At 33.4% G+C, this 25,807-nt stretch overlaps 1 protein-coding gene across 8 annotated transcripts in view; it reads right to left on the reverse strand.

Moving 5' to 3' along the window:
- Steap2 (STEAP2 metalloreductase) overlaps positions 1-25,807 on the reverse strand; it is a 98,575-nt gene that overhangs the window by 30,559 nt on the left and 42,209 nt on the right. For 7 of the 8 annotated variants that reach the window (XR_009228460.1, XM_058585029.1, XM_058585028.1 and 4 more), the window contains 7 exons: positions 21,296-21,355; positions 19,551-19,616; positions 17,007-17,116; positions 6,105-6,181; positions 2,896-2,991; positions 567-716; positions 281-458 (listed from right to left, as the gene is read on the reverse strand). Coding sequence is in view for 6 of the 8 variants with exons in the window: in XM_058585029.1 (XP_058441012.1) it covers positions 281-458; positions 567-716; positions 2,896-2,991; positions 6,105-6,181; positions 17,007-17,116; positions 19,551-19,616; positions 21,296-21,355 (737 nt within the window). In the remaining 2 variants the exon portion in view is untranslated. Of the gene's footprint in view, positions 1-280; positions 459-566; positions 717-2,895; positions 2,992-6,104; positions 6,264-17,006; positions 17,117-19,550; positions 19,617-21,295; positions 21,356-25,807 lie in introns of those variants that run through there. The other variant, XR_009228461.1, reaches the window with a different exon arrangement.

Here is a 25,807-nt window from a genome sequence, read left to right on the forward strand (position 1 = left end):
TGAATATGTGAAATAATTCTAAATGTCTAATATCTCATTTTAATTTTTATATCTGCAAAGGCATAATGTGGCCTTAACAAGCTACTTTAAGAGCCTCCCACATAGAAAAGCATGAAATTTTTATTGTGGAGATTCATTTATACAATTGTACACAAAAAAAGTATCTTGAAACACAGCTATTAGAGAAATCAAAAACTTAATTGAATACAGATTCAAAGATGTTAGTCATATCATTGACTATTAAGATTAAACAACATTCCTATTAGCCACGTATACTTACAGCAAACATTCCAAATTACTAAGCTGTTGTATGATTTCTTCTTTTGAAGACTTTTCCAGTAAGTTCCAAAGTATTTCTGAAGAACGAAATAGAAGCTGTCCAGAGGGATCTGGGTCATTGAGGTGAACACAAATTCCACTGGCTGCCTGTGCTTTCATCATTAAAGTACAATTGACTTCTGAAAATAAATTTCAAAAATTACTTATAATGTGAAGTCTTAACATTGTTAGATGGATAAAAAAATGACAATGAATCAATCATTCACATTTAATAATACTGTACAAACCAGAAGTTGAAAGATGCTGCAGAACTTTAAGGACCCAAAGTTTCTCAACAAGTTGATTTTCAAGCAAGGTCATTGACTGAACCATTGTTTTTGCCAATCCTCCAACTTCAGCCATTTTAATCTTGTATGATGAACTGGCTTGTTGGTAACCTGACACAATCAGTTAGCAAATATGTATGTTATTTTACATAAGATTCATTAAGACAAATGAACATTTATCATTCAACAATATTAAAAAATAAAAATATTTTAAAATGAATGTATATGGCATTTAAAATTGTATAGCATAGAAATAAAAACTGTATAGCATAGAAATGGGAATTTTTTCTGTAAAGGATCAGATTGTATGTATTTTAAACTTTTAAAGTTATAAGGTTTCTGTCTCAACTATTTGACTCTAGCATGTTGTAGTAAAAAGACAGCCATGAACAATAAATGTATATGACTGTGTTCCAATAGCATTTTATTGGCAGTAGTCCAGTTTGGGCCTAAGGGCCATATCTTGATAATTTCTAATTTTGCATTTGAAATGAGACACAAATTTTGGAAGCATGTATTAAGTTCTAAAAAGGAATGATATTTTTTTTTATATTTGTCAGTAGATACAACTTTCTGTGAAGGAAAATAGCATGAAAACAAATACTGAATGTTTTCACTAGTAAAATTAAGGCTCACAGACTTGATTCCTATCTCCAGAGCTATTTCTCTTCCAGCAGTTATACTGCAGACTTTCCAGCTGTGGTCCCAGATGCCCAATCATGTTCACCATTCGAAAGCAACTGTGAGATGTTAGTGAAAGTGCCATTCACAACTTCAAACTTTTCAGAGTTTTATCAAATTAAACTAAGCTCACTCTGTGTAACTCAACAACTCTGTTTTCACTTGTGCAGCATTATCTTCCTTTCTTTAAAGGGTATCTATATTTTGCTAAGGAGAACTCTAAGCTTGTGTCCTAATTTCATCTTCTCATGCTTTCCTTAAGAATTTTGCCTTCCCATTTTCCCACTTACTAGCTTCATTACCCTACAAACTTCATTTCTCCCATCCTAAAAAAATGTAAAACCCAAGTAACTCTTCTTTGACTTTGCTATCAGTTGGGCTGTTCTCCATTAACCTTCTTCCTCTTCACCTTTGGAATTTAAAATATAAGTCTGTATTCATGAACCGCCTCTATTCCCTCATTCTCAAACACACTGCCTCGGTTCTCACAATCCTCTCATACTTCAATCCTGCAACTGCCTTTGCAACTTTATGTAAACAGACTTGTCAAATATTAACTATAATTCTTTAGATATCATTTCAATTTAGTCATTCTGTCTTCCATCACAAAGGCCTTGTCAGCATTTGACACTGAAACCACTTGTTTCTTCACCAAACATTCCATTCATTGATACTCAAGACATGGCAGTCTTTAGGTTTTATTCCTTCCAGTTCCCTATCCAATTTCTTTGGTTCATTTTTTCCAAACCTCATTCCAGGCACTCTCAATGATGTCATTCTTGGTCTCTTACTGTTTATATACTTTATATCTCTCCAAACTCAACCACTTTGATGGCTTCCATTTTCATTTCTATTTGGATGAATTCCAAAACTATATTTATGGTTCCTGTGGGTTTTAGTAGCCAATATACCACAAATTTGGTAGCCCATTTGAACTACCAAAGGCTCTTATTTCTATATATATTAAAGAATATGTAACTTTAAAAGTATATTTATATCTTCTCTCCCTGAGTAGATTGACAATAAGTTATACAAGCTATGAAGAAGTATGTCTTAAATAAAATTACATCTGCACAATTCAAGTGTCCTCTGACTTGATACCATCCATTTTAGTGTGGTTCATTTTACCGTTATGTATTAAAATCCCTTAGCTGTGACATACGTACATATATACTCTTCACAAACATGGTGGAGAATGGGTTGATAGATATTATGATTAATTTAAAAATATGTAAGAGAAAATATTTTTATTAAGGATATTAAGTAATAATTTTATTAGCATTAAGTAAAATTAATGATTATAATAATTATATTAATATAAATAATTATACTTATGGGTATGATTTTACAAACCATATTATAAGTATTTATATAAATTTATTTGTTTATGTAAATAAATAAACATAAAAATCTTATTCAAATCCAAAAACTGGAAAAAATACATATATAATTTTTAAGATGATGAACGAGGTCAAGACTACAAAAAAGTTATGTTTAAAATGCGTTGCATTTGTGAGCCCACTGTGTCTTTGAAGTTTAGAGAGAAGTAAGAGAATTTTCTGTTTTCTAAATATACAAGTTATTATTAAAAGATCATTGAAAACTTCACCTGGAATATGCTTCTTTGGTTCTGCATGATAAAAGTCAACGATACACTTACAAATTTGTATCCTCAATTCAGAACTTGGTATTTTCATTAAGTCACCTGCCAGAAGGATAAATGAATTCTATATAATAACATTGTTATATTTTACTTGAAAACTTGAGCATAAAATGTTAATATTACAATTATTTAGATCAGAGATTAAAACTGGATCCTGTAATTTTATACACACAAACACACATGGTCATGCATCACTTGATGATGGGAATATGTTCTGTGAAATGTGTTGTTAGGCAGTTCATTATTATGTGAACATAATAATGTCCTTCCACAAGAATGAGATTAAATCAAGCACAAGAGAAAATGGTGCAATCAAGAGATATGCTAAACATGAGATGTAGGAGGTTGCTACCAGTATAACATAGTATTCTGTTTTACAGCTTTTTTTCTAATAAGTAGAGAGTATACTGTAAATGATAAAAAGATATAGCAACTACACAAACTGTAACAGCAATTTATTATCATCATCAAGCATTATGTACTTTTAATATAATTGTATGGGCTATATGTTTATATAACTGGCAGTATAGTTTTATGTTCCAGTTATCTGGACTGGGGAGGGGGTTCTCTTTAGTCATATCTAAACTACTACTGAATTGGCCTTAGTCCATACAGTAATTCAAACTAGATTGCATTTACTCCATTGAAGTCTTATATGTATGATATCCAAGGGAATATGAAGATAATCTGAGGAACTCTGCTGAAGAGTCATATGCTCTGGATGCCTGAAGACAACTGGATTCCTTAGTATCAGTTTTAGGATTAAATCAGATCTAGTTGGATACTCTGAGAACAAAAAATTGATAAAGTATCCTTGAGTTTTGGGTTAGGTTTTTCATTAGGTCTTGCATAATATGCATATCTAGAGGTGGTCAGAGGGTGAAAAAAACAAGGAGACAAAAGGAGAGGCACAAAGGAAAGCCTCACCCTTGCTTCAGAATATGTTTGCAAAAATATCACTTTAAAAATGTCAAGATTTTACATTAATTTTATGTTCTGGACCTTTATCTTGGAGTTAGAAAAGTCACTATTGAGGTTTTGAAAATTTGTAGACAAGAGGAACAACAAAACTTTTCCAACAAAACTACCCAAACATGCAACTTTATGGGAAATATTGTTTTTTTCCCCCATCTGTTTCTCCACCTTTTTAGTTCCTGTAAATTTAGATCTTTTCTCACAACTTCCTGTTTTATCATTATTGGGCAGAATACTAGCTTCTTCCCTTATGCATTTCCAGAATCCTGATTCTGAATCACATATATCTATATACCATTTAGAAGAAAATGTAATATAACTTACTAGTCTGTAGTAGAAACTAGAAACTCTTAGTAACAATCATGACTAGCCTCTGTTCAATGCTTTATACAACTTTTTTAGTTTAAACTCATGTTTCTAGCAATTTACAAATAAGGTACAGAAGAGCCGTAGAGTAAATAAACAGTGAAGGAAGTTCATAATTAATGAAGAATTTACACTGCCCTCATATGAAACAGTAATGTGTTCTGTTGGTAGACTGTCATTAAGCAAAGAGTGGGCTGACAAAAAGGAATGGGCCATGTATTTATCATATGAATATCTGCCAACACTCTTAGAGGTAATATTTTTAAATAATAAGGACAACAGGAACATTTTAAAAATAATGTTACCAACAAACATCCTATATAATACATGCTTTTATCTGTTAATACTGCCATGTCCTCTTTTGGGTTAGATTCCCATCGTAAAATTTGTAAAATTTCTACTGGTGACAGAGATTCACAGCATAAAAATTTCCCATTATTTCTCAGCCTGACTGCTTCTTAAAGTCCTCTTCAGAGCCTCATGCTAAATGTAATCTCTATGACACTTTTATCTACTTTGCACCAAAGAGGAAGTGAATTCTAAGTAGTTGTCCCAAAGTAACTAGAGATGAAGTCTATGAAACATATTTTGGCATAAAACAAAATAAACAAAAATACTATACTAAAAAACAAAACGTTAAAATAAAACAAAATAACATCAAAAATAAATATGTGTTTTGCTCATTGCAACTGAATCTCTGAAGTCTTTCTATATGGATAATATAATGCTGAGAATATAACTTCAGCAAAATCCTTTAAAAATTACTGAGTCAATGGTTTATTTTTTATTTCTTCTTTAGAAATAAAGACCTAAATTAATAAGTACAAACTTAATGTAGGATGTATTTTGGAAACATGTTCTCCTGTCTCAGGGGATGAATCAAAGAGCCAGTATTTTGTTGATCTTATTTCCTAGGAAGTTATTTTCTTTCTCTAGAAAAGTTAAGCAATAATCCAGATATAAATGCCAACTCTTTTATGATTTTTTTTCATATTTCTGTGTACAAAATACAACTCTCACATCTATATGTGCATTATTTAAAAGTCTGTAATATTCTACTATTTTATTATTTCATTTAAAATTTTACTGCTTAGCAATTCTAGAAATTCAGTATGAATTGAAAATATTTTTGTGATTACTGATAAAAGGGAACATTTTTTGTTGTTGTTATGGTTTGGGTATGAGGTATCCCCTAAAAGGTCATGTGTGGGACAATGCAAGAACATTCAGAGGTGAAATGACTGGGTTATAAGAGCCTTAACCCAATCAGTGATTAATCCCCTGATAGGATTAACTGAGAAGTAACCAAAGATGGTTAGGGTATGGCTGAAAAAGGTGGGTCCCTGCAGGCATGCCTTGGGGGTATATATTTTATATCTAGTGGGTAGAGTCTCTCTGCTCTCTGATCATCATGTGAGCTACTTCCCTCTACCATACTCTTCTGCCTTGATGTTCAGTCATACCTCGAGCTCTGAGGGATGGAGCCAGAAATCTGACTAAAACACTTTGCTGATTAACAAACAAAGTTTTTAAAAAATCATCAAACTAAATAACACAAAGTCAAGTAAGCACAACAAAGTATCCTCCAGGCTTTGCTTTTAAGGAATAGAACATTTTGTTGGTATCATGAAACACCTGAGTAGAAAATAATACCAGAATATAAACAAGCAAACTATGATTAAATTCCAACTAGAAAATAAGAACCCAGATACAGAGAAGAAACACATTAAGTGAAAGCTAGTCAAAACAGACAGTACCTTTTTTTGTCAGTAGGGACTGTCATATGTTATACCCTTCTAGCTTAGGGAACTTACCCAGAAGAGCAATTGATATTGCAGTATCTTCCGCATAAGTTATTTCATCCGATACTTTCTTTTTCAAAAATGGCAAGCTTCAATAAGAATGAAGAATGTCAGAGTAATTTTTAATGAAGTCTTTGAAGCATCATTTGTAAGGTGTAGAAAATTTCCTTTCTAAAGAATAAAACAAGGATGATATTCTATTCTTTAGCCATAGGGAATCAACAACTATGAAAAAAAGTTTGTATTTCTAACTAACAAGAAGAAAATAAACTAGGTTTGTAAAAATAAAGGGAGGTGTATGTAAAAGGCACAAGCTAAGAATGTAATTTTGTATCACTGTAACTGAAAACTTAGGATTCTTCTTTCAAATGGCAAAATAATAATGAATTATAGCTGTGATTCTATCAAAGTTAGGAAAATCTTGGATAATCTGATACAAACCAGATCTATGCTCAATTAAAACTTAACAACTATTTAAGGGAGCTTTCTGAAGTCTTTAAAACTCTAGTTACTAGATCAGTGGTCTGTTTGTTTTTAAGGTCAGGGCCTTTTTCTTCATTAGTGAGATTAGTTAGGTACTATCCACAAAAAAAAAAAAAAAAACAATTCTTTTTGGGAACTAAAATTTAGGTTTTAGGTTAACAAACACCAGTCATATTAGAATTGCATTTCACAGGTACTATAACCAAAGTTATCTTAAAATAGCTTATTTACAAATCATCAAATATAAGGCACATGAATTTAGGTCATTAGTCTAAATTTCAAAGGAGAGACAAATCTATTTCTTAAATACAAAATATAAACTATGTTGGCATTTACAAATTCAAAATTATAACCTCTTGTAATATTTAAAATATAATATATACTACATAAAGGACTTTTCACTCATTTTTTTCAAAAACAATTAGCCAAGTGGTTGAAAAATGGCATTGAGAATTATCATATATCCATATAAAATGCATAGGTCAACATGAATTTTAAGATATTACTATCAGGGCAAGCAATGAAAAGGACAATTTTATAAATCACACAGAGGTTTATTTTGGTTGTTCGTTGGAACTGTCATTTGGAAAAAAAAAACAAAAAACTTTTTACCTGTCATCCAGTTGACTACTGGATCTCAAAAATCAAAGAGCTCTAAAACTAGCATTTATTGCCCTTAAACCTTTTTTTTCCTTTTTATTCCAAAGGACCTATATGATAAAGCATTAGAATGGTTTTCAACCAAAGAGACTATGAATAAAAATAAGCATGTATAAGCATGTACTTCTGAAGTAATGAGAAAAACATACTACATGCCAAAACAGAAAGACTTAATTTTATTTTTTTCTCAATGTTTTTATCTCACAAAAATATCTTGAAAGGAGATATGTGAATCAAGTCAGAATGAGGTTTGGAAAAACAATAGGACATAAGCAGAAATTAATAAAGTATAAAAATAATAATGTGAATAATACAAAATGAGGGATAGTGAAGAGTAAGGTTCAAGAGAACCTATTATGTAATGAAAATTCAGTTACAAGCTTTTAGAGAGAACCAATTTTTGGCATAATTCTATAGGAACATTGATATGGAAAGTAATACTTCTGAACTCTGTATTCTAGGACTTGAAATATGAAAGTGGTATATATAATATAATCTCATATTAATAAAATAAAAATTTCCAAATAATTCCTTGAAAGCACCAGAACAATCATTTACAAAATATTTTTAATGGTCTCTAGAAGACCCAATAAATGCCACTAGAAAACTTCTAATTAAACTTAAATTCATAAATGAATTCAGCAAAGTAGCATGATATAAAATTAACACCCATAAATCACTTTCATTTCTATACATCAGTGATGAATCAACAGAAGAAAATTAGGAAAACTATCCCATTCACAATAGCCTCAAAGAAAATTAAATATTTGGGAATCAATCTAACAAAAGAGATGAAAGACCTCTACAATGAAAACTACAGAACACTAAATAAAGAAATTAGGGGCTGGGGTTGTGACTCAGAGGTAGAGTCCTCGCCTAGCATGAGTGAGGCACTGGGTTTGATCCTCAGCACCACATAAAGTAAAATAAAGACATTGTGTATACCTATAATTAAAAACAATAAATATTTTTTAAAAAGAAATTAAAGGAGTCCTTAAAAGATGGAAAGATCTCCCATGCTCTTAGATGGGCAGAATCAATAAAATGGCCATACTACCAAAAGCCTATACATCTGTAATGCAATTCCTATTTGAGGTTCTGATGACATTCTTCATTGAAATAGAAAGAGCAGTCATGAAACTTATTTGTAAAAATAAGAGACCCAGAATAGCTAAAGTAATCCTCAGCAAGAAAGGTGAAGCAGGAGGCATCATAATACCAGACCTTAAATTATACTATAGAACTATAATAACAAAAAGGCATGATATTGAACCAAAACAGATATGAAGACCAACTGTACAAAATAGAAGACAAAGACCACCCCTCTGACCCACAGACCCATGCTGGAGCCCAGCCCCAGACCTTGGACAGCCCTGCTGACCTGTGCTAGAGCCAAGGCCAATATTAGTCCCAGGACCATCCCCTCCCCCACTGACCTGCAGACCCACGACTCCATCTTGGGACACTGCAGCCATCACCACAGCCCTCTCCACACAGTAGCCTCTACCTTGGGACAATAGACAGGGCCTGGAGGCAGCTGCATATGCCTCTAGGTCACCCATTCAGCCATCTCCCGCATTCAGCTTCATCTCTGAAAGTGATTGCATCCACCTTGGGACACTCCTACTGCTATCTTGAGTTATCTCTGCTATTGCTACCACCACTTTAGTTGCAGTAGCATTTATCATGGGTCACTGGCCGGGGTCTAGAAGCCCAACACGAAGGTGAGGTACAGGTAATCTGCAGTGACACTATAAGATAGGGTAGAAACTGTAATACCTCAGATCCTCACTGCAAGAAAGGAAGACACATAGACACCGTGAAAAAACAAGGGAGGAAAGTGACCCAAACAAACCGAGATACTACAACAATAGAACCCATGGACAGTGCAATTGATGAAACGTCAAATAAGGAATTAGGAATGTGCCGCAGTCTGGCTGGGCACAATCAGGAGCCACTTGTCAAAAGAAACTAACTTTATTTTTAGAACCACACACGCCAAACAAAACAGCCTCTCAGGAAAAACCCTCAGAGCCTCAACTGCCACCACCGGCTTTCCACAAGCCTCTCTCTCCCACACCAGCTTCTCTCCACCTCCCACAATCCTCCTGCTCTTGAGGCCGATTGGCTGGGTCACGTGGGCGGAGCCAAAAAAGTCCCCCAATGAGCAGCTCCGTGGTCTGAAAGGGCAGGGAAACAGCCCAATGAGCATCACCGCAGAGGAGCCAATCAGCTAGATGTTGCTGGGGTCGAGGAGCTAATCAGCTAGATGTTGCTGGGGCGGCTGTGAGCCAATCATCAGCCGGCAGCTGGAAGCTTGCTGGAAGCAGCTGGAAGTTTGCTGGGGCCCCTTCGGCTGTGGCTCTCAACAGGAATGTACATAATTAAAATGACCTATGAATTAAAGATTGACCTAAGTGAGCAGATAGAGGCAAAAATTGATCACTCCAACATAGAGATAAGAGAGAAAATGCAGGCAACCATTGATCAGACCAACAAAGAGATAAGGGAGCAAATACAGGGAACCATTGATCACACCAACAAAGAGGTATCAAGAAAAAGATATTCTAAACAAGAACAATCAGAAATCCTTGAAATGAAGGAAACAACAAACAAAATAGAAAACTTAGTAGAAAGCATCACCAACAGACTAGGTCACTTGGAAGATAGAACATCTAATAATAAAGACAAAATATACAATCTTGAAAATAAAGTTGGCCACAGTGAAGATGGTAAGAAACCATGAACAGAACATATAAAAATTCTGGGATAATATCAAAAGACCAAATATAAAAGTTATTGGGATAGAGGAAGGCACAGAGATTCAAACCAAAGAAATGCGCAATCTCTTCAATGAAATAATATCTGAATATTTCCCAAATATGAAGAATGAATTGGAAAATCAAATGCCAGAGGCTTACAGGACACCAAATGTACAAAATTATAACAGATCTACACCCACTGACACATTATAATGAAAATACCTAGCAAACAGAATAAGGATAGAATTTTAAAAGCCACAAGAGAAAGGAATCAGATTACAAATAGTGGGAAAACAATTAGGATATCTGCAGATTTTTCAACCCAGACCCTGAAACCTAGAAGATCCTGGAAAAACATATACCAAGCTTTGAAAGAAAATGGATGCCAACCAAGAATCTTATATCCTGCAAAACTAAGCTTTAGATTTGATGATGAAATAAAAACCTTCCATGATAAACAAAAGTTAAAAAAAATTGCAACTGAAAAGCCTGCACACAGAGCACCCTTAGCAAAATATTCCATGAAGAGGAAATGAATACAACAATGAAAATCAGAAAAGGGAGATATAACACTGAAGGAAAAAAACAATCAAAAGAGAAACCAAGTCAAGTTAAATAACCAAAAATAATAAAAAATGACAGGGAATACAAATCATGTCTCAATAATAACTCTGAATGTTAATGGCTTAAATTCACCAATTAAAAGACATAGACTAGCAGATTGGATTTAAAAAAAATACCCAACAATATGTTGCCTTCGAGAGATTCCTCTGATAGGAAAAGACATCCACAGAACTGAAGGTGAAAGGTTGAGAAAAAACATGCCACTCACATGGACTGCAGAAACAGGTAGGCATTTCCATTCTCATATCAAATAAAGTAGACTTCAAGCCAAAGTTAATCAACAGGGATAAAGAAGAACATTTCATACTGCTTAAGGGAACCATACATCAACAAGACATAACAATTATAAATATATATGCCCCAAACAATGGAGCATCTATGTATATTAAACAAACTCTTCTCAAGTTCAAGAGTCAAATAGACCACAACACAATAATCTTGGGTGACTTTAACATACCTCTTTCACCACCGGATAGATCTTCCAAACAAAAGCTAAACAAAGAAACTATAGAAATCAATAATATAATCTATAACTTAGACTTAACAGACATATATAAATTATTTCATCCATCAACAGTGAATACACTGTCTTCTCAGCAGCACATGGATCCTTCTCTAAAACAAACTATATATTATGCCACAAAGCAACTCTTAGCAAATACAAAAAGTAGAGATACTACCCTACATTCTATCAGAACATAATGGAATAAAATTAGAAATCAATGATAAAATAAAAAATAAAAGCTACTTCAACACTTGGAGACTACATAATATGCTACTGAATGAACAATGGGTTGCAAAAGACATCAAAGAGGAGATTAAAAAATTCTTAGAGGTAAATGAGAACACTGATACAACATATCAAAATCTCTGGGAAACTCTGGGACACACATAAGGAACTACTAAGAGGGAAAGTTCATTGCATGGAGTTTGTTCCTTAAAAGAAGAAAAAGTCAACAAATAAATGACCTAACATTACATCTCAAGATTCTAGAAAAAGAAGAACAAATCAACATCCAAAGCAGTAGAAGGCAGCAAATAATTAAAATTAGAGCTGAAATCGGTGAAATTGAAACCAAAAAAAAATTGAAAAAACAAAAAGTTGGTTCTTTGAAAAATAAGTAAAATTGATACACCCTTAACTATGCTAAAAAAGGAGAGAGAAAACTCAAATTACCAGCATACATGATGAAAAAGGTAATATCACAACAGACACTATAGAAATAAAGAAGATAATTAAAAATTATTTTGAAAACCTGTACTCCAATAAAATAGAAAATATCAAAGGCATCGACACATTTCTAGAGTCATATAATTTTCCCAAATTGAATCAGATGATATACACAATTTAAATAGACCAACTTCAAGTGACAAAATAGAAGACACCATCAAAAGTCTACCAACCAAGAAAAGCCCAGGACCGGATGGATACACAGCTGAGTTCTATAAAACCTTTAAAGAAGAACTAATACCAATACTCTCAATTTATTTCAGGAAATAGAAAAAGAAGCAGCACTTCCAAACTTATTCTACAAGGCCAACATCACTTTGATTCCAAAACCAGGCAAAGACACATCAAAGAAAGAAAACTTCAGACCAATATCTTTAATGAACATAGATGCAAAAATTCTGATAAACATTCTGGCAAATCAAATACAAAAACATAATAAAAAGATCGTGCACCATGATCAAGTGGGATTCATCCCAGGGATGCAAGGTTGGTTCAACATACGGAAATCAATAAACGTAATTCATCACATCCATAGACTTAAAGATAAGAACCATATGATCTTCTCAATAGATGCAGAAAAAGCATTTGACAAAATACAACACCCCTTTATGTTCAAACCACTAGAAAAAACTAGGGATAACAGGAACATATCTCAACATCATAAAGGTTAACTATGATAAGCCTCAAGCCAACATCATTCTAAATAGAGAAAAATTGAAAGCATTCCCTCTAAAAACTGGAATAGACAAGGAAACCCTCTTTCACCACTTCTATTTAACATAGTTCTTGAAATTCTAGGCAGAGGAATTAGACGAAAGAAATTAAAGGGATGCAGATAGGAAAAGAAGAATTCAAACTGTCAATATTTGCCAACAACATGATTCTATATCTAGAGGATCTACAAAATTCCACTAGAAAACTTCTAGAACTAATAAATTAATTCAGCAAAGTAGGAGAATATAAAATCAACACCCATAAATCAAAGACATTTATGTATACATCAGTGACAAACCCTCTGAAAGGGAAATGAGGAAAACTACCCCATTTACAATAGCCACAAAAAAATTGAAATACTTGGGAATCAACTTAATGAAAGATGTGACAGACCATTACAATGAAAATTACAGAACAATAAAGAAAGAAATTAAAGAAGAACTTAGAAGATGTAAAGATCTTACTTGTTCTTGGTTAGGCAAAATTAATATTTTCAAAATGACTATTTTCCCAAAAGCACTATACAGATTTAATGCAATTCCAATCAAAATCCCAGTGACATGCCTCATAGAAATAGAAAAAGCAATTATGAAATTCATCTGGAAAAATAAGAGACCAAGAATAGCCAAAGCAATCCTTAGCAAGAATAGTGAAGCAGGTGGCATCACTATACCAGACATTAAACTATACAGAGCAACAGTAACAAAAATGGCATGGTATTGGCACCAAGATAGACTGGTAGACCAATGATACAGGATAGAGGGCACAGAGACAAAATCACATAAATACAGTTATCTCATACTAGACAAAGGCACCAAAAAACATATATCAGAGAAAAGATAGCCTCTTCAACAAATGGTGCTGGGAAAACTGGAAATCCATATGCCAACAAAATGAAATTAAACTCCTATCTCTCACCATGCACAAAACTCAACTCAAAGTGGATCAAGGACCTAGGAATTAGATCAGAGACCCTGAGCCTAATAAAAGAAAAAGTAGGGCCAAATCTTCATCATGTTAGATTAGGCCCCAACTTCCTTAATAAGACTCCCATAGCATAAGAAATAAAATCAAGAATCAATAAATGTGATGAATTCAAACTGAAAAGCTTCTTCTCAGCAAAAGAAACAATCAGTGAGGTAAAGAAAGATCCTACAGAGTGGGAGCAAATTTTTACCACATGCACACCAGCTAGAGTACTAATCTCTAGAATATATAAATAACTCAAAATTAAACTTAACACCAAGAAAACAAAAACCCAATCAACAAATAGTCCAAGGAACTGAACAGACACTTCTCAGAAGATGATATCAATCAATAAACATATGAAAAAAATGTTCAACATCTCTAGCAATCAGAGAAATGCACATCGAAACTAGTCTAAGATTTCATCTCATTCCAGTCAGAATGGCAGCTATTAAGAATACAAACAACAATAAGTGTTGGGAAGGATGTGGGAAAGAAGGAACACTCATACATTGCTGGTGGGAATGCAAATTGGTGCAGCCAATCTGGAAAGCAGTATGAAGAATCCTAGGAAACCTTGGAATGGAATCACCATTTGACCCATCTATCCTACTCCTTCATTTATACCAAAGGACTTAAAAACCGTATACTACAGGAACTCAGCCACATTGGTGTTCATAGTAGCACAATTCACAATAGCTAAATTGTGGAATCAACCTAGATGCCCTTCAGTAGATGAATGGACAAAGAAACTGTGGTACATATACATATACATAGTGGAATATTACTCAGCATTAAAAGAGAATAAAATCATGGCATTTGCAGGTAAATGGATGGAGTTGGAGAATATAATGCTAAGTGAAGTAAATTAATCCCCCCAAACCAAATGTTGAATGTTTTCTCTGATTTGTGAATGCTGATCCATAATGGGGATGGGGCAGGGGGAAAGGAAAGTAATGGGATAGGGCAATGGGAGGGAGGTGAAGGGAGAGAGCATGAGGGTAGGAAAGAGGTGGAATGATATGAACATCATTACCCTAGGTACATGTACAAAGACATGAATGATTGATTCTACTTTGTGAACAACCAGAGACATGAAAAAGTGTGCTCTATATGTGTACTAAGAATTGAAATGCATTCTGCTGTCATGTATAAAAAATAGAATAAATAAATTTTAAAAATGCAATTGGACCCCTATCTTTCACTCTGCACAAAACTCAGCTCAAAGTGGATCAAGGATCTAGGTAGGCATTAGACCAGAGACCATGGACATACTAGACATACATGTCAGCTTAAGAGCCAAATTCCTCAACAAGACTCCTAAAGTGCAAGAAGTAAAATCAAGAATCAATAAATGGGATGGTATCAAACAAAAAAGCTTCTTCACAGCAAAGGAAACAATAATGTTAAGAAATAATATAGAGAATGGAAGAAAATCTTTGCTACCTGTACCTTAGAGAGAGCATTAATTTCTAGGATATATAAAACACTCAAAAAACTTAATAAAACACACACACACACACACACACACACACACAAAACCTAAATGATGCAATCAATACATGGACAAAGGAACTGAACAGATACTTCACAGAAGAAGAAACACGATTGGTCAAGAAATATGTGAAAAAAATGTTCAACATCACTAGCAATTAGAGAAATGCAAATTAAAACTACACTGAAATTTCACCTTACTCCAGTCAGAATAGCAAAATTATCAAGAATACAAGTAACAATAAATGTTGGTGAGGATGTGAGGGGAAAGGTATGCTCATACTTTGCTTATGGGACTGCAAATTTGTGCAACCACTATAGAAAGCAGTATGGAGATTCTTCAGAAAACTTGGAATGAAACAACCATTTGACCCAGTTTTCCCACTCCTGGATACCCAAAGGACTTAAAATCAGCATACTATAGTGATATAGCCATGTCAATGTTTATAGCACTTTAATTCACAATAGCTAAGGTATGGAACTAACCTAGGTGCCCTTCAGTAGCTGAACAGATAAAGAAAATGTGGAATAGTACTCATCCATAAAGAAGAATGAAATTATGGCATTTGCTGGTAAATGGATGGAACTGAAGACTATCATCCTCAGTGAAATAAGACAATCCTCCAAAACAAAAGGCCAGTGGCTAGGGAGGCGGAGACAGGAGGATTGAGAGTTGAACGCCAGCCTCAGCAATGGCGAGTCTCTAAGCCACTCAGTGAGACCCTGTCTCTAAATAAAATACAAAATACTGCTGGGGTTGTTGCTCAGTATTGAGTGCTCCTGAGTTCAATTCCTGGTAAAAAAAAAAAAAAAAAGAAAAGAAAATGTTTTCTCTGACATGTGAATGCTGACTCACAATAGGTGTCTGGGGGTTCCCACCAGATTGGACAAGGTGGAGTGGGGCGGGGGAGTTTGGGAATGGGAAAGACAGGAATAAATTGGATATAACTTTCCTATGTTCGTATATGAATACACGACCAGTGAAACTTCACATCATGTAAAACCACAAAAATGGGAATTTAGACCCCATGTATATGTGATATGTCAAAATACATTCTACTATCATGTATAACATAAAAAGAAAAAAAATTAAAAATTAAAATAATTTTCATAGTCTCTATTAAAAAGTAAGTCCTGCTGCAGGCATTAAATAAATTATTTTTATTAATTTATCCAGACATCAAAACAAATGTGAGTAGTTACAATATTTTAAATATTGCTGCGAAATTAAGAGTGAGAGTTAAAAGTACTATGTATATATAATCCAACTAATAGTATTATTTTTATACTAAAAGAAACAATGTTATTTAAAAAATCAAGTTGGTGGAGAAGTTAACAACACAAAACTTTTGGTTTATTCTCACTTTAAGAAATTTTCTATAACTATATTATATTGAACAACTAAAAATGGATATTGTAATATATATCTAGATTGGCCACTGTGTGGCAGCAAAGAAGCATTATATATGTAGATTCCAGAATAGTAGAAAGGATAAGACTTATTAACTTTATAATTCTTACCACTAGTATATATTTAAAAATATGTACCAAACATGATTGGTGATATATTATTCTTCATTCAAAATTGGAAAATAGAAACATGACATGGAACCTAATATATCTTTGAGAGCAAAATTTCTAAAGGGGGAGGAACTAGATTGAAACAAAGTATTATCCATATTACTCAAGGATCCTCTAAATATGCTACAATTTCTTGTTTCATCTAACATTTATCATTCATGTGAGAGTAACTAATTACAAAGATATTTTGTATAGAGTTTAATCTCTTATAGCTAAAAATCTAAGACTACAATCAAATTGACTGCATTTGAAATATCAACTACTAGAATTAGGTGACCAACTAAAGTTTTCTGACTTCTGTTTCATTCTGCTACACTATATTTCCTCATGTCTTTATAATGCAAATTAGAACACAATAAAATACTACATAATAATATAAAATAAAGAAAAACAACTTACCCACATAATTTTAATATGTCACATGCAGGTTCTATAAATTGGGGTTGGTTTTCAATTTTTCCTGCACACAAATTCAGAATTTTAAATATCTGTGCTAAATCCCTTAAGGGCTTTAAGATTTTTAGTTAAGAAATAAAATTAATATCTATATCTTTATCATTATGTTCTTTATAGTATTTTTGTCAAGAAAATCTATACAATTCCATCTATTTTATTAAATATGGCAGACACTTAATTTTTATTATTTTGAAGTCTGAAGAGGAAAATTCAGAACTATATTTTTAGCAGTATTATTTAGTTTTCATCTCACTAACTTTTTTAAAAAAATTTTTAGTTGTAGATGGAAACAATACCTTTATTTTATTTTATTTATTTTTATGTGGTGCTGAGGATCAAACCCAGTGCCTCACACATGCCAGACGAGTGTGCTACCCTGAGCCACAACCCCAGCCCCCTCACTAACTTTTTATTCAAAATTATTTTCTTCTCATCACAATTTTAGAATTAGATTATCAACTACTAACCATACATCCAGTTGAGCAATAACTTACTACTGGCAATGAATGAAAATAAATTGAAAAATTAATGATCAGGTTCATGTAGATCCTCCATTTCCCAACCACATGTACATAAACATACTGCTCTGGAACAAGCAATCCAAAATTTACTTTAGTGTTTGAATTTATTAACATTTCTTGCATTCAGGGTTTAAAATGGTTGGGATTTTAGTTCATTTAAAACTAATATGAAAGTAAAACATAGCCTCTATAGATCTTTAGGCAAAAACACCTTTTATTTTTCCTGTTTAAAAACCCCTATTGGTTTTGAACAACCAACAATAAAAAATTAAAAAAAAAAAGAGAATAAAGAATTCTACTGTCAAAAAATAAAATAAAATAAAAAAATAAAAACCCCTATTGGTGTAAAACATGTTTCATTTATTTATTTATTTTTTTACCCCTAAGAGATCAAAGAAGTTATGACTTACAGTTTTTGGTTGAGTTCTATTATTTCTAGGTTTTTTCTAGGTACCTCTAAGAAAGAGATGGGGTTACTGAATATACTAGAAGTATGCATTTCCCTATCTTTGGGAAGTTTTGCAACTTCCAAAGCCAGCCTATTACTTTTAAAGGCATTCAGAAATAGAACCATTTGCCACCAAATGTCTAACATGAAAGGGCGGAGGGAGGGGACACAAAAAACAAACAAAAGAACAAAACAACAACAACAACAACAACAAAACCATGAAAATCTGATGGAAGTGTTGAGGTATCAGGTTAAAAGGAAAGGAATCACTTGCTAGCAGACTTTCTTGGCTCCCAGAAGAAATGCTTAATATCCACAAGTCTCTAGACTGATTCAATAGATCCATATACAACCAACTCATTTAAAATAAAGAAAAGACCTACATAAAATTATACAGCACATTTCTTTCAATGGGAGACTTAAGTTGTTTTCACCTGGGACACGTTAATATTAGACTGATATCTTCTTTAGATCATGTTACACAATTATCAGACATGGTTTAGGTCAATTCTACTCAAAGAGGGGTCTATGTATCATTTGTTCTTAAATCATGTTACCAAGTCCATTAAAAGATGAGTACAGAAAATGACAGTGGATATTCAAAAACTTTCATGGCAACCAAATATTCCTGTGAAGATTTTCTGTATTTAACAATAGATTTTAAAAGATAACAACTACTCAGCAACAAAATGGTTCTTATACACAGACAGATTTTGGGTTTTAAGACACACTGGTTTTCTGATCAGGGTGTTATAGTCATTTAGGACAATGTATTCATATAATATTTGATCTTCACAACTTCATGACGTACAATTATCTCATTCTAAAAGGGTAGAGAAGTTAAGAAGCTTATCAAAGGTACAATGATCATGTCAATTGGTAGAAAAGAGACTTGAACTTGGCACTCCTATCATCCACTTCTTCCTGAATCTATAGAAACTGACATTATCTACAGATAATAAATAGTACAATGGACAGAATAATGATTTCCCCAAAGATGTCCATGACCTAATCTTAGGAACCTGTGAGTATGTTACATTAGATGGCAAAGAGATTTTCCAAATGTGCTTGAGTTAAAAATCTTGAAATGAGGAAATTATACTAGATTATCCAAGTAGGCTCAGGGATAGTTTAATGGAAAAAGGGAGGCAGGAGGTCAGAGAGATGAGGATGAGATAGGATGACTACTGCAGCGGTAAGAGTGATATCACTGGGAGGAGGGAGGTCCTGAGCCAAGATATTCATGAAGCATCTAGAAGGTGGAAAAGGCAAGAAAATGACTTCCCCCCTAGAAACTTCAGAAGGACCCAGCCCTTCCAACATCTTGACTTTAGGCAAATGAAATTAATTCTGGACTTCTGACCTCTATAAGATAATAAATTAAGGTAGTTTTAAGTCACCAAGTTTTAAGACATCAATAATAATTTGCTGCAGCAACAAATAGGAAATTAATACACTTTCTAATCGAAATTCTCCTATTTCAAAATAAATGAACACATAAAGATATGTAAAGGATACAAGTCCATTCTGATAATACTGCACCAGTTTCTTGACAGATTTAAGTTGTTTTTCTTCTAAATCATCCTAAAACAAATGTTCCATTTAATTCTTTTGAACTATTAAATCTGTTGAAATTTTAAAAAATTTCTTCAAAAAGAAAAAAGACACTTTAAAATGATCAAGGAATTCTTAAATTAATATAAGCATTATAAAATGTTTTCTGAAACAGTAAGGGTAAAAATAAAATACCATTTAAATTTGACTAGGAAATGGAACTAAAAATTAGGTTAATGTCAAAGTTATAGTTTTTTCCAGAAATAATAATAGTTGAAATATGTTGAACATTTTTCTTTGTCATATATCATACAGGCACTATTTACATGTCTCTCATTAATCTTTTAAATATCTCTATTACCAGGATATTATTATCCTTCTTTTCAGAGTAAAAAACACAAACTGAAGTAATTTATTTATCCAAAAACAAAGCTTAAAAGTGGTAGTATTAGAAATTAAATTTGGCAATCTGAACCCAGAAATTGTATTCTTAACCTATAAAAACTGCCCAGTGTACTGTGCAAACCAAACATCTTTCATATACTAAAAACTAAAACAAACAAAAGCTCTCTATATAGTGATATGTCTTCAAGATAAATGCCTTCTTCCCTTTTAATCTTCTTAAACTGATTGTGAAAGCTGTGGCATTACCTATATGTTTTGGGGCCAGCTTTATTTAACAGCTAATAGGAGCTATCTGTAGTTGGATTTTTCTCTTTTAAGGAAATATAGATACATTCACAATTTTTAAAAAATATTTTTATTTTATTTATTTATTTTTATGTGGTGCTAAGGATCGAACTCAGTGCCTTATGCATGCAAGGCAAGTTCTCTACCACTGAGCCACAACCCCAACACCTACATTCACATTTTTAAAAGAACTTTTTACAAAAATCACAGGCAACAACAACAACAACAACAACAAATTCTTACTTTTATTTTGGTCTATGTAAAACATAGACCAAAAATATTAAAACAATTACTAAATTCTTGTGCTTACTATTCATAAGACATTGATTTGTTTTGATGGCTATGCCATGGTCAACCCTACTTATTAAGAATGTATAATCTTCCTTGGGAAAGGCTACATAAAGTTTTACAGTGCATTCTGGCTTTTAGGCATTCAGTAAATTCTTGGATAACATCAGGAGGTGTGGTAATGAGTATGTGTACATACACATTTGCTATCCTTTTTCTCAATTACTAAACTCTCAGTCTTGAGTCTTTGGTCTGAAATAATTTTACTTCATTGCATTTTAGGTAAGATTTTTCTCAAAATAAATTATCTATGTTCATGTACGAGTGTGTATAGAGGCTGTAATTTCAAAACAGAAATTTTTTATTGGTACATTAGGAACACCTCACCACCACCACTCCCCATTATTTTTTTTTACTACCTCCTCCTCCAATCCTGTTTGGTAACAAGCAATTTACAGAGGCTAGATAACACTGTCTCTACTCTTATGAATCCTTCTGTTATTAGTCACCATGGGTTTGTTCATCCCCCCCAAAGCAAATCTGTTCTCTAGCTTCCCTATCTGGATAAATATATTCATACTAAATAATAGTCCTTGAATTTTAGAATATATATGGTTTGAAATTTCAACAAAAGGTGATAAATGAGACATTTGTGGGAATATGAGTTACCTGTCAGGGAAATAAATTTGTAAGTGTTGTAGTAGAATAATTCTTTATCAAAGCATACTTACTTTATCTTTATCTTCCAAGAGTTTCATAACACGATTAAGGTCCATAGGCTTGAAAACACCCTAAAAAACATACAACTCTTAGCATTCTACATCATGGGAATTAAGAAATGACATCAAGGGCTGGGGCTATAGCTCAGTGGCAGAGCACTTGCCTAGCATGTGTGAGGCATTAGGTTCAAACCTCAGCACCACATAAAAATAAGCAAATAAAATAAAGAATTCTGTCCATCTACAACTATAAAAATTTTTTAATCTCATCAAGCACACTATTTTTATATGATATTTTCCCTTAGTAACTTAAAAATATCTATGACAATAAGATAGCAAGAGGAGAATGAAAAACAGATGAGAACTTACAGGAAAAAAGAATAAATTTTGGAGTTAAAACCACCACCAAAGATTTCTTCTGAATTATAGTATTACCTTATAACCTTAAAGATTTTAAATTTAATCAGCCCTAAAAGGTCCAAAAGAGCATTTGGAATAATAGCCCTTATATGTTATGGAAAACAAAATTATATGGTGCATGCATAAACATTACACTAAGTTTTCCTGTGTAGATATATGATAAACTAGCTTCTAAACAACCTGTAGATGACCTTCTTGAATTCACTATTCCCCTCTCAGTTGGTACCAGCATTCTTCCGGTCATCCACATTAGAAAACAAGAACCTCAAAGTTCTACAGATTTTTTTTACATTTTAAATTTCTTGAACTCATTCCAATGACTTATTCGGTTGCATCTCTCACCCAGTTGAGTAGGGTTACTGCTATTCTCCCTGCTCCCACTCTTGCATCTTTCAACACTGTTCTCCATGGTCAGAATAAAATGCAAATTTGAAATAACCACCTAAGTCACTCAATGATTCCCCACTGATGCCTCTTATCCCATTCTGTTTTTCATTTATGTTGTTGCAATTCTATTTCTTTTCTTGATGAATTCCCACAGGTTCTTCAAAATGAGGCCCATTTGTCACCTCCCCAAGGCATTAAAAAAAGATTAGAAAAGTGTCTGTCCTCCTCTGTGCATCCATGAGCCCTAAGTATATGTCCATTACAATTCCGTTACACTACTCTGAAAGGATTTACAAGCCTACCCCACACCACTTCCTTCCTTGAAATCTGTTGAGGGCACAGACTTTTGTTTCTGGCATTCCCAGCACACTGTATCTGGCATGTAGTAGTGTGTTAGTTGCTTAATACTGTGCTCATATGCAGGCTATTTTGGTAAATGCTTGAAATCTCAGAGACTCTAGTGGCTGAGGGAGGAGGAACCCAAATTCAAGACCAGCCTGGGCCACCTAGCAAGACCCTATTGTTGAGAGCCACAGCCGAAGGGGCCCCAGGAAACGTTCAGACTGCCAGCTGATGATTGGCTCACAGCTGGCCCCAGCAACTTCTAGCTCATTGGCTCCTCTGCGGTGATTCTCATTGGGCTGTTTCCCTGCCCTTTCAGACTATGGAGCTGCTCATTGGGGGACTTTTTTTGGCTCCACCCACGCGACCCAGCCAATTGGCCTCAAGAGCAGGAGGAGTGGGGGAGGTAGAGAGGCTTGTGGGAAGCCAGTGGTGGCAGTTGGGCTCTGAAGGTTTTCCTGAGGAGCTGTTTTGTTTGGCAGTGTGTGGTTCTAAAAATAAAGTTCTTTCTTTTGACAAGTGGCTCTTGAATTGTGCCCAGCCAGACTGCGGCACCTATCTCAAAATAAAAAATTAAAAAGGACTGACTGGGGATGTAGCTTGGTGGTTCAATCTCTAGTATCAAAAAAAAAAAAAAAAAAAAAAAAGCTTTTAAACTTAACCAAGAAGTTATTTTATAATAAAGTTGTTTGTAGGTAAGTGAAGAAGAAATCAGGAAGTGTTATCATCCAGAGTTTAAGCACTGAACAAATAGTTTCTATTCTCTTTAGGGTAGTCTTCATTTATGTCCACAAGATTTAACCAACAGAATATAATAATAGGAAGATGGTCTTGCCTACTGTGTGGAGACTGAACTGGAGAATACTAGACTGGAGGTAGGAAACCAATCTGAAACTTCAGGCTTTGATAAAAGTTTTGGCAACTGGTATAGGCAATAGTGAATAGAGATCAAACATCATGATGATGTTGATATGATGATACAAATTTTAAATACAGTTTTGCTATGTTTATCTGGAAGATTAATGTTTTGTTGAGTGGCATTTTCTTTTTTTTAACTATTTACAATTTTATGTGGTAAGTGTATTACTTTTTTAAATTTAATTTAATTTTTTTATACAAATGAAGCACAACTTTTCATTTCTCTGGTTGTACATGATATAGTCACCCCATTTGTGCAATCATACCCATACACAGAGTATAATGCCATCTCTTTCCACCATCTCCCACTCCCCAGCCCCCTGCCCAATTCAAAGTTCCTCCATTCCTCCCTTGTCCCCTACCCCAACCACTATGGATCAGCATCCACTTATTAGAGAAAATATTTGGCCTTTGGTTTTTTTAGGATTTACTTACTTGGCTTAACATGGTATTTCCAACTCTATCCATTTACCTGTAAATGTCATAATTTCAGTCTTCTTTAAGGCTAAGTAATATGCCATTGTTTTAATCCAAATGTTATGCTAATGTTGCTTATTCCCATTACAAAAGTTAAATTATTCCAGTTTCCTTTCTCATCCTTTTCCCCACTTCTTATTTTCATACTTCCTCTGCTTTAAAATGTTTAAAAAGATGATGTAATCATGATAAAGGGGACACACTCCTATTATATAAATATATCTATTTTTTTTTATATTTTTCTGTTTTTGTTTATATGAATAAACACATAATTTTACTTGGTATTAAGACTACTACATTTTTTACTTTAAATCTAAAACATGTTTTTTGTATTTCTACATATGCAATATTATATTGCATCTTAAGTTTAGAATTTCCTTGTCATTCACAAATATAAACTCATATATCCTCATCTCAAGATATTTCTTTCAAAAAATTTTTCAATTGTACATAACTTTAAATCTGTAAAATAGTTTTTTTTTTTTTTTTACTAAAATGTCTTAATCCGTTACAATAAAAATTTTACTGAGTACTTATCTGTACTTGGTATTATAGTTACAATTAAAAATTCCAAATTTGTTGTTACAAAAATTTGGTAAATAGAATTTTGCCTTTTAAGATTTGGAGATTTAACAGTGCCATCTGCCACTATGATGGATGTCATTTCTCTTTTCCTTCTATGTACTCAGATTATAGATAGAGTGGGTTTTATTTTATGATTCACTGTAATATTTGCTTTTGAGGATTAGACAAATATATTGAAATTAAAAGTCAATCCAGGATTTTCTTTTTAATACCTGTATTATGATCAAAAATTTCCCCTAAGGAATAAGTATAATTTTTTATAGGAAATAGAGAATAGATTCCTTTTGGATTTATCTTACATTGTCATTTCACGGTACTCTGTGCTGCTTGTGTGACATATTTTTAAAGTACCTTTCTTAGCCTTTCCATGCTTCCACACATATTTATTACAAGGTTCTATGTTTCAGGAACTGTGCTAGGTATCAGGAACACATTGCTGTGACTCAGGTAGCTATTTGTTTGCAATTGAATTTTACAGAAGGCCTTGTAAGTTGTACTAAAGATCTTAAGAGACCATTGAATGGTTAGAGAGTGAATACATAAATGAACAATGGCCAAACTACATATGAAAAAAAAAAAAAAACAAAACTACAAACCACAACATCTGTAGCAAGCAGCCTGGGAAACTAGCCCACACCATCTACAGCAATTGATTCAGAAAATCAAGGTTCTGTCAAATGACTGCAGTTTCCCCATTTTTTGTACCCCTGCTTCCAACTCAGGAACAACTTGAGAAAGCCAAACATAAGTCAAATACAGAAAAAAAATGTTGATAGAAAAAAAGGCATTATTAAAAAAAGAAAAAAGTCAATATAAAACATGCAATAATTATGCTTCCAAAATCAATCAAATAGGATGTACAGCTTCTAACCAACCCAGCTCTGGTTTCCCCAGGGAAATAACCTGCAATCTCAGAATAACAGAAACTCTATCATCTCCCACCCCACACCCACACTATAAAGTTTTACTTCCTGGAGTCTAGGCCCAAAGCAAGTGATGGTGAATAACTCCCTCTCCATAGCAAGTCTTGAACAAATAGTCTCTGATCTCTTTAGGGTAGTCTTCATTTACGTCCACAAGATTTAATGAACAGAATATGATAATAGGAAGATGATCTTGTCTATTGTGTGGAGACTGAACTGGAGAGTATTAGACTGGAGGTAGGAGACCAGTCTGTAACTTCAGGCTTTGAAAAAGTTTTGGCAACTGGTATAGGCAATAGTGAATGAAGTTAAAACACCAAGGAGCTGGGATTATAGGTGTGTGCCACCTGTATTGAGTGGCATCAGGCAATGTTCTAGTTGCAAATAATATGGCAGTGAATAACACAAAATGTGATTTTATAAAGGATCAGCAGAACATAGTAAGTGATTAGATGCAGTGGAAGAGAGAGAG

Source organism: Marmota monax, unplaced genomic scaffold (assembly GCF_021218885.2).
Source record: "Marmota monax isolate L192 unplaced genomic scaffold, Marmota_monax_Labrador192_F-V1.1 WCK01_AAM20220418_F8-fsc00165, whole genome shotgun sequence".
In the NCBI taxonomy this organism is placed as follows: Eukaryota; Metazoa; Chordata; class Mammalia; order Rodentia; family Sciuridae; genus Marmota; species Marmota monax.